The sequence below is a fragment of the Atta cephalotes genome (assembly GCF_000143395.1).
Source record: "Atta cephalotes unplaced genomic scaffold scaffold00032, whole genome shotgun sequence".
NCBI classification, from domain to species: domain Eukaryota; kingdom Metazoa; phylum Arthropoda; class Insecta; order Hymenoptera; family Formicidae; genus Atta; species Atta cephalotes.
This window is the reverse complement of record NW_012130096.1, coordinates 506,309-516,691: the sequence shown is the minus strand read 5'-3', so window position 1 is coordinate 516,691 and position 10,383 is coordinate 506,309. Positions and strand designations below refer to the sequence as shown.

General features: G+C 25.9%; 3 protein-coding genes across 3 annotated transcripts in view; 2 read left to right on the top strand and 1 right to left on the bottom strand.

The window, feature by feature from the left end:
* The window catches only part of LOC105621051 (putative ATP-dependent RNA helicase TDRD12), a 5,548-nt gene extending 2,638 nt beyond the window's left edge, over positions 1-2,910 (top strand). Inside the window, exons 8-17 of the mRNA XM_012202524.1 lie at positions 244-396; positions 473-719; positions 810-956; positions 1,083-1,264; positions 1,363-1,488; positions 1,553-1,701; positions 1,768-1,941; positions 2,079-2,250; positions 2,446-2,625; positions 2,689-2,910. Of these exons, the coding sequence (XP_012057914.1) occupies positions 244-396; positions 473-719; positions 810-956; positions 1,083-1,264; positions 1,363-1,488; positions 1,553-1,701; positions 1,768-1,941; positions 2,079-2,250; positions 2,446-2,625; positions 2,689-2,910 (1,752 nt within the window). The remainder of the gene's footprint in view (positions 1-243; positions 397-472; positions 720-809; positions 957-1,082; positions 1,265-1,362; positions 1,489-1,552; positions 1,702-1,767; positions 1,942-2,078; positions 2,251-2,445; positions 2,626-2,688) is intronic.
* Positions 2,911-5,455: 2,545 nt separating this feature from the next.
* On the bottom strand, positions 5,456-7,974 carry LOC105621050. Its single transcript, XM_012202523.1, has 5 exons — positions 7,402-7,974; positions 7,012-7,108; positions 6,533-6,686; positions 5,912-6,241; positions 5,456-5,828 (listed from the first exon to the last, which is right to left on the bottom strand). Exons 1-5 carry the CDS (start codon positions 7,972-7,974, stop codon positions 5,456-5,458), a joined length of 1,527 nt encoding a protein of 508 aa, XP_012057913.1.
* A 1,695-nt stretch (positions 7,975-9,669) lies between these two features.
* The window catches only part of LOC105621049 (DNA replication ATP-dependent helicase/nuclease DNA2), a 6,789-nt gene continuing 6,075 nt past the window's right edge, over positions 9,670-10,383 (top strand). The window contains exon 1 of the mRNA XM_012202522.1: positions 9,670-9,699. Within this exon, the coding sequence (XP_012057912.1) occupies positions 9,670-9,699 (30 nt within the window). The remainder of the gene's footprint in view (positions 9,700-10,383) is intronic.

Below are 10,383 nucleotides of genomic sequence, written 5' to 3'. Positions count from 1 at the left end.
TNTATATATATATANATANANANATATANANATANNNANATATATANATAANAATANATATATATATATATATATATATATATATATATATATATATATATATATATATGAAGATTTCTTCATAATCATAAATGTTATTGCACCTTATCAACGATTTAGTACTTGCTAAGCGGCGAGTATTGTTGTACCGAAAAGGTGAAGAAAATATAAGAAATTATTCTCATTTTTCAATTTTTGTTTCAGGCAATGATATATAATGGTTGTCAAATTTTAGTGACTACACCGCGATATCTAGTCAGATTCTTAAATAAAAATAAAGGTATATTGTCATTTGATCGACTTTCTTGTTTAATACTTGACAATGTTGATGTAATTTTGGATAAATATTACAATTCGGTCAGTAAATACTTGTAATATATTTATTACTTATCATAGAGATAAAATTTCTAAAGTTTTCTAAATTTTTTAATAGGTAGGAGAACTTTTCAAAAAGCACAAGATAATCGAGAATCGTGAACCACAACAGAATGATAGACCAATATTGCAGATAATTATATCGGCAACACACTGGACGCCCGAGATTAAGAAATTTGTACATCTAGTGATGTATAATCCATATATATGCATTGCGTCATTTATAGAAGCTATGGTTTTTAAATCTGTAAAATCTCTAAAACTGTACCATGTAAATACTGGATACAAGAATCAAAAATTATTCGGTAAGAAAACTTATAAATGAACATTTTGCTGTACCAGCGTTTATTAAAAAATTAACACAAAATAATATTTCGAAATTATTTCAATGTTAGATCTAATGTCAAAAAATGAATACCTTATGATGAGAACAGCGATAATATGTACGAACGCCGAAGAAGCTGAAGACTTAAATACCTTTTTAATTTTGACAAAGAAAACTCTGCTAATTCACGACAAAATGAAATCATCTGCTATACGAAGTACAATGACAAATTTTAATCACATTAAGAAATACTTTATCTTATACTTGACGTTTTATTTTATTGTTGATTTAATTAATGTTTCTGTTTTTGCCTTTTTGACAGTTACATATTAATTTTTTGCAGCTTTACGAGAAAATTGGATGGCATGTATTTGTGGTTCCTATCCAGTACTCATATGTACTGATCCAGTCCTATCTGATCTGAATTTTACTAATATTCAGTGGCTAATACATTTTTCTGTATTATCAAAATTAAAAAATCAATTCAATTATAGGTTTTCTTTACTTTTAGATAATTTAACGGAGGTAATTATTAAATGAGAACTTAAGATTACTTTTTTACACTGTAAGTAAATTATTACGCTTATATTGAATATTCTAAAACTAATAACTATAAATTTAAGGATTCATCTAACTGTAAAATTAGTATTATTGTTGACGAGAATGATACTATACAATTACTAAGTATAGTAAAAATAATGCAACGAATGAACATTGCAATACGACCGAAAATATTTGACTACATTCAGGTAAGCTAGATGTTATTTTTCAAAATATTTTTATTATGATTTTTATAATGAAATATGATTCCAGCGAAAGGCTCTTGAGTTAGAGAGAAATAAGAAAGTATATGCTCTATGTGATAATGTAAAATCATTTGGCTTCTGCCAAACACGAAATGTCTGTGTATTTAGACATTGTGTCCTTTCTGAAATTGATGCACCAATAACAAATATACAGATGTAAGTAATTTTATTATTAGTCCATCATATTTATTATTCGATATTTTTAAATTCTTGTTTATATAGAGGGGATAAAGTGAAGTTGATAGTGACATATATTCACGATACGACGCATTTTTCTGCAAGAATTCTTGAACATATTCCACGTTCTAATGAATCAGAAAAAATAACATTTTCCAACATAGAGTATATGCAAAATACGAGTAAAATACAAAGTTATTATGGAAATATCGAAAACAGGTATGTACTGAGCAATTTCACAATTTAAAAAATAAAAAAAATATTTGTACGTATATTCCCTGAATTTCTATATAGTATATTTTCTTCCTATAATTAATTATAGGAAAATAGTATATTTTCTTAATAATCAATTATAGGAAAATGTCTACTTCGACGAATATAGGAGATATCTGCGTTTTAGAGGAAACTATCGATACATTTAAACGAATACAAATTACACGCATCAGATATGACAGAGATTATGCTGAAGATGAAATATTTGTAGATGTAAGATGTATCGACAGTGGTATTGTACATGAATACATTAATGTAAGATTATTTTATATTAGTTTACATTATGTTCAAATTTTATATTAAACATTTTCTTTTAACAATATGCATATTCTTAAAAAAATAATACAAATGATCATATTTTATATTAAATATGAGATATGATTATGTGAATTTATGGAAATGTTTATAATTTATCTTCTTATAAATCTATTATTCGATTTTATATTTTAGGTACGTAAACTAATGCACATCCCAAAGGAATTATTAGATCTCCCAACACATGTTGTCGAAATATTTTTAGCTAATTTAATTCCTTGGGATGAGGAATATATGTGGAATCATTATACTAATGAACAGGTGCACAAGTGGTTTTCAGAAAATTTCGATGAAAGGTCTTATATTATCGGAGAAGTAAGAGTCTTTCATGAAGGAAAAATATATATGAGAGCAAGAAAATATATGAATTATTTACAGGTTCGCCTTCATCTTGGAAATACAATATGGTTAGATGATTTAAAAATAGGAACAAAGTTAATTGGCCATCCCGATCTAATAGGATCCTCTTTAAAAAAGGAATTATGCCATGGGAATTTTTCAATTGTGAACAACAATCACTTATCAAATTTATTTAAACTTTGTAGAAATAGTGGAATGACAGAAATCAATGGTCATAATCTAAATGCTACAAATAAATAAATGAAGAAATCTTTCATCATTTATATTTTTAAAAGATTGGATGACTTTAGAAAGTTAATCATTTTTTTAATGTGCATTTATTAGAAAAAATTGGTATATCATATTGGTACAATGTTATTCGTCTATCTTGTAGTGTTTAACGTTATACATTACAGTGAATGCAAAATTTTAGGGACTTCTACATATTTTACGTATTAAAAATGAAAAGAAAGAAAAATAATTATTTTCTTACTAGTGAATGCAAAGTTTTAGGGACTTCTACATATTTTAGGTAGTTAAAAATGAAGAGAAATAAAAATAATTACTCTCCATTTTGTTTGTCATTATTGTCTGCAATTATAACCTCAGAAGCGAGAAAACAATAAAAATTGTGACCAATTTAAAAATAAATTATATTTTAATAGAAATGTTTTAATATCGTAGAATAGATTTTTAACAGACACGATAATGTCTCTAAATAAAATATAAAAACTAACTTCTTGTTTCGGAAGATTTAATTAAATCATATTTATTTCTATTAATTTATTATATTAATTTGTTATAACTATGAACACAGTTTCTTTTTCATTTTTGGTTACAATATATATGTATAATTTATATACAGATATATGATTATTAATGAAACAAAAAGAACATTCGATATATTTCATAAGTGGCTTTTATTAATTGCAAGTGTTGTTTTATTGATTGAAACGTACTTTCATATTAATATACATATTAATGTATTTTGCAAAAATTTCTATTTTGTCTTGCTTTTAATATCATAGTCGAAGATAATACTTGTGAGCAAATAGAAACTTTAATTCTAAAGTAAATATGCTCAAATTATAAGTTTGTTTTCTAAGGCTGAACTACTATTTTTGAAACTTAAAGTGAGATAGATATATATTTGATATTTGACAAAAGTGAGAAAGAGAGTTCTAATGCAGTTTAATGTAGGAATAAAAAACATCTTTTATTTATTTTTTTTTTTGCGAGATAATCTTCTCTATGAAACTTCTTTTTATTTGTCGAATATGAAAATCTTTCTCATTGTTGGGCTATTGGTATGTTTCTTTAACAATAAGTACGAATAGATGAATAATTATATCAAGGATATTATTATGTGCGTAAAATCAAATTTTATTTCTCTAAAAGATTACTCAAAAAATAAGTGGAAAATCCAAAGACTTTTACATCCAACATAGTCGAGGGTAAATTTTTTGAAATTGTATTAATTGAAATATATATTAATATATTATATATATTAATATATATTAATATAATTAAAATATATATTAATAAATTATGGTTGCCACAGACCTAGAAAACCGGGAAAAGTCAGGGAAATTGAAATTGATCATGGAAAACCGAAAAAAGTTAGGGGAAAATACAAAAGAGACTGAAATTTTAAACTTTGCTCACAATTCGTTTAAACTGCTCCTATTCTAAATAATTTTTATAATTCTTTAAATAAAATATATCTGATGTTTTAATCAAATGCGTTCAAAACTCGTGCATTTTAAATGATTTTTTTTAAATAATTAAAATTTATAATATAAATTTTATTCATTAATTTCATTTGATCGCTCTTTTTCGTCATATAACTGTATTCTTTTTTCCAATACTATTTACTCTTTTTTACTCTTTAATACTAATTTATTTTTTATTAGCTTGAATTTGCCCCCAAAATTTTATTATGCTACTAAGCTTCTTTTGAGTTTTCAATGATACAAGCTAGCTTTCTCATAATTCTTGATTCTAAATGTTACAATTTTTTTACATATTTTTGAAAGTTAAAATTAATTAAAATTAAAATTAATTAAAATTTTCATATTTTATATTGATCATAGAAATTTCCCATTTTTATCTGGAAAACCTGGAAAAGTCAGAGAATTTAAAAATTCATTTTCTGTGGCAACTCTGTTATAAGTATATGTATTAAGTATATGTATTAATAAATAAACGTGAAAAAAATGAACGTAAAAAAAATAAGTATGAATAGATGGGTAATTGTGTCGAGATGTTATGTGCATAAAATCAATTTCATTTCTCTAAAAGAAAATTACTCAAAATAAATGGAAAAAGATTTTACACCCACATAGTCGAGGGTAAATTTTTTTTGAAATTATTAAATATATGTATTAATTGAATTAAAATATATTGATTAATCAATATATATATATATATGTATTAATAAATGAATGTAAAAAAAAATTTTAATTTAACAAAAAATGGAAATAAAATATCAACTAATAAAATATCAACTTAGCAAAATACTTGTTTTCTTTAATCAATCACAGATCATGAATGGAAGAAATAAATGAACTACCTATAAGAAATTCCAGAACATATAATTATATTAGTATTTGATATAAACGATTAATTAATATAACGAATTAATCGTGTTTTATTCGATATATAGTTGTATTAATAATATAGTTAAAAGATTTATTTGCTTATTCCTTTTATTTCATATTTACTTTATATTTGAAATTTATATACATTCTTATACTTTACAGTTTGCGCATTATAAAAATAATTAAAGAAATAAATTCAATAAATATTAATCTGTATTAATATTTTTGTGTAATCTAAGTTTTATATACTGATCTATAATTCTTTGCTCATACATTAATAAATTGATTCTTGGTGGTATACCGTTTTCTTTCAGTATTTTAATTCGCTTACGTAACGTTTCAATATTAAAATAAAAAATTTTTGGATGATTTACTATATCGTCACTTGTTATACCATTTTGTTGCAACAAATCGATCAATTTGATCAATTTTTTAAATTTCATTCGTAAGATAGATGGATATTTTGTAATTGCTTCTTCAAGAAGCTTTTCCTCCACATTTAATGTGTTGATTAAGTAATTCTTAACGCTTCCATGTTCTTGCAATAATTTCTGCCGTTCATTATTTATTTCTACATACCTATGAAAAATAATCAATTAGGGATTTGTTTGTGTATATTATGCTATATAAGTTTCTCTATTATTTTTGTAAATTTTACGTACTGATCAAAGATTCGCTCAGATAGTATTAGCACAGTAAGTTTTGGAGCAAGATTTGCTTTCTTTAAAATCGCAATTCGATTCTGTATAGTATTTATATTGAAATAAAAGATTCGTGCAGATTGTAATATTTCATCGCTAGTAATGCCATTCTGATGTAGTATATTGATTAACTGATCCAATTTCGCTATATTTACTCGTAAAATATTTGGTACTTTCTGGACTGCTGAATTGAGCATTTCATCATCGATTTTCAACTTATTTTGCAAATAGTCGCTAACATTTCCATAATGTTGCATTAAGCTACGTTCCACCTTATTCTTTTGAATGGCCCTACATATAAACAAATATTTTATGCTATTCCTCTATTTTATTTTCTATTTTTAGATATTCTAATATGCAATATATTTGTTTAAATATCTGTTTTCATTTTGTATGAATTAAAGAATAAATAAAAAGTTAATAGAAACTGAGTTATTAACTAAGAAGTTAATAAAATGACAATATTCAAAATGTAATTTTTTTTAAATAAAAGTAATTTGATACAATAATATAGAATTTCATAAAAAATAATAAAAAATATTAGAAATAAAATATTTTTCATATTCTATCTTATTAATTTACCTTGATATAACATGAAGTGAACATCGTATAGCCCATGTTTTCATCTTTAACCTTCCTGTATCTTTATATAACTCACATCTATGACGTATATGATTTTCGCTATATCGAAGAACCCATACATCTTTTAATATATCTTTATTTTTTATATTATATTCTACAGAATGTAAAGTTATTTAAAATTAATCTTTTTAGAGATATAATTTTATATTTTACTAATAATTTACTTATCAATTCAAATATATACACAGGTTGCTATGAATGTTTTGCTATATGCAATATTTATTGGAAGACAAATAAATATTTGTGATCATTATGTAGAATGTAAAAAAGTAGAATGGAGACAAGCTATAATCTTGTGTATAGCATATATATTTGCGAGAAAATATCTAATGCCACAAATAATTAAAGCAAATAAAAAAATTTCATAGCTGCCTGTAATATTATTAAACCTTACTATTTAATTCTGTTTATTAACTTACCATACAATATGTTCGATTTTTTATCTATAGATAAAATTGGTATTTTTAATAAGAATGAATTTGGTACTGTTATTTCACATATTCGTTGTATGCTACACTGGAAAAAAATATATAATTTTGTACTCATAAAATATATCTATAACATATCTATAACTAACCAACAATTTCTATCTTAATTCTACTCAAATTTTTTTTCTATAAACAATCTAAGTTCATCTTTCATGTTTTAAGTTCATACAATTTTTTTTAAGAAAAATTTCTTTTTATAGAGTCTCAAAAATATTATTTAATATAATTTATAGTATTAGTTTATCAAGAGTATATAATTATATTTGTTGTATATAATTATATTTGATAACTTGGAATCCCTTAGATTAGTTTTACTTATACCTCAAATTTATGAGAAAGATATTCCAGTCTGTTGTATGTATAAGACTTCATATCTTCTTGAGTATAAAGTACATAGTTTGCTAGTTCATCTTGAGTTAAGCATAGCCATGGTACAAGCTGGTTGTTATCTATGTTTAGAACTTTGATACAATCAAGCTTATCTGTTAATTTATTGTTTTCATAAGTTAGTAACCAGATGTTGTTTATGATAGTGTCTTTTTGTATACCAGCCTTTGTTAAATTATAATAATTATTCAGAATATCTGCCCTAGATCTCTTTCTCAGCTGTGGATACTCCTCGATAACTTTTGTGATATCTATTTTTGTCATACTCAGTAATTCTTGAAGAGTGTTCCTCAAGATCCGTTGAATTGGCTTGTAATTCATGAGGTAATCATTATAATTTGATATCTTACAGGTATGATCCACTACTTCTACATGCTTGCACAGCATTCTATTCTGCAAAATGGCCTTAACAAAGGGCGAATAATTGTTCATGTACAGCAGAGTCGATTTTAAAAAAGGCTGAGACTGAGCTTTCAACAGAAGATTCACAATCATTCGTTGCATCATTTGCCTAGCCATAGTCTTCCATCTATATTTAATATTTTGTATAAAAATACTTTGTTTCTATTATAAGATGCATTTTTCATTAAATATTTTTCATAAAAAATGTGATAAAATATTTTCATATTTTCCAGCACTCACATATTGAAGACAATTAGAAATATTATAATGCATCCTGCGACATTTGTACTCACCAATAAATTTAGGAGTTACAGGTTAATACAATTTATAATTAGTAAGAGCAATTTAATTTACGTATATCTCTATGCAACAATCTGCTGTTCCTTCTCATATATTTTTCGTATTATCTTAAATGACAGGAATATAACATGAAGTAAGTATATACATGTATAACATAACCTAAGTTTCAAATGAATCTACTGGACATTCATAGTTAAGCTTTAAACACAATGCGAAGGAATAGCGATAGTGATAGGAATAATGCGATTTCAACCAGAAAGTGTATATTCTAGTGTATCTGATTTCTGATTGAAATCGTGTTATTCCTATCAGTATCGATATTCCTTCGTATTGTGTTTAAGGCTTTACGTTTCAAAATTCAACTCTGTCAACTCCGAATCATTTTATCTTTGTTGATCACCGAATGTTACATAAAGATAAAGGATATGGAGTTGACTGAGTTAAGTTTTGGAACGCATCCCAGAGGATTCAACAGTTAAATAAGCGCTCACTGTTATTGGTGTATTCTTTTAACTTATCCAATCAGAATTTTAAATTTAGAAGAAATACACCAATAAGAGCGAGCGCTCACAACTGGGCTGCGTTTAGAATTATGGGTGCATCCAGATATTCTTTATCCTTATTTAACATTCGTAAACAACAAGGATAAAACATACAATCCTAACGGGGCTACCACAGACAAAATGCGGCATACAAAACGTAGCAACATTTATCGCGCGATGGAAGTTGGATTGGAAGTTGCCAATGTCAACGTCTCGCTTGCTCGAAAGTAATAGATATATAATTTCCACCGCGCAACAAAAGTTGAACTCAATCCAACTTTTGCCGCGAGGCGGAAGTAATATTATATCATTTCTAAAAATTTTGCACGGTGAGGACGATTTAAGAACATAAAATTATTAATTAGTGTGATAAAATTATCAGTTAGTGTGAACTTTCGCCGCGCGCACTGTTAAATATATACAGGAATGAATGTCAAAAAAAAATAGAAATTATGAAAAAGCAAGAAAAGATTAGGAAGAAACGACCCTGTTTAGTGCAGTTATGCAAAGAAAAACATACAAAAAAAGAAGATTTTGAAGGTCCCCTGTTTGTGCAGAATTGCATGATTTAATAAAATAAATTCATTTTGATAAAATAAATTCAAATTATAGCGATTATCGCCTATTCGCTACAATTTTAATCAAATCGAACAGAAGCGACTGACAGCGACGACTTTCAAGAGATGGAGTCACGTGACTGTCCAATCGCTACAAAAATTGCGACTAATCGCCGCCATGAAAACGTACCTTAATGGTTGAAATGGTGATGATGGTGACGTTCATGAGAAATGTTTGCGCGGGAACGAAGATTCTGTGTAGAATTAGATAGGACTTAATAAGATATCTATAGGATTTAAACTCTACTATATTTAACGCTAGTATTAAGCTACAAGTGACGGCATTTTAATCTGACATTCATAAAATACATGTAGAGTTATTTTGCGTATTATATGCAAATATGAAGAAACGTCAGTTGTTACAGAGGAAGGTAAACAAAATGTATTTTATTTATTTATTTACATCTACATGTTGATAATCATTACTATTTATTTGTTTTTTTATATACTTCTTACTAATGTTTTTATAAAGTAATATTAAAAATTACTATAAAATAATATTTTTAAATGTTTCTTTCGGTTCTGAATTTTAGAAGAGATACAACCCAGCAAACATTAACTAATAATGTAACATAATTTATCAATTATTAGTTATCTGCACGTCAAAAAATCATTCTGAATAGCAGAAGAACTATTATAATTTCCTACTTGATAATATAACTGTTATGCCAATAAGGAGAGTAGAAGTCGATTGAGAGCACTCACTAATGTGATACTTTGTATGTGATGATAAAATTCTGTATTCTGAGATCTTACAAATATATTAGTTGATTAGACGTTTTGACTCCATTCGACCCATCTTCAGCGTCAATAATTAACTTTGGAATATAAATCAGCATAAAAAAATCAAAGAATGCAACAAGGATTCTCACCAAATTTGAAGAGCATCTATCATCGAGTGCTAGAGTAAATGTAATTGCTATATTTTATTTATTACAAGTGATTTAATTGAAAATTGATATGATCTACCTGCTGCACCCTTTGACAGAGATCTTATACATGACAGTTAAAGTATGAAAAATGTACATAAAGATATATTGCTAATATACAAAAAG

Excerpts from the sequence above, each read along its gene's own strand:
- LOC105621050 (XM_012202523.1), bottom strand. The coding sequence starts at position 7,974 with ATGATGCAACGAATGATTGTGAATCTTCTGTTGAAAGCTCAGTCTCAG. Across the intron at positions 7,109-7,401 it reads ATCTTTCTCATAAATTTGAG|TGTAGCATACAACGAATATG; the intron begins GTATAAGTAAAA and ends ATTTTTTTCCAG. Across the intron at positions 6,242-6,532 it reads TCACTTCATGTTATATCAAG|GGCCATTCAAAAGAATAAGG; the intron begins GTAAATTAATAA and ends GTTTATATGTAG.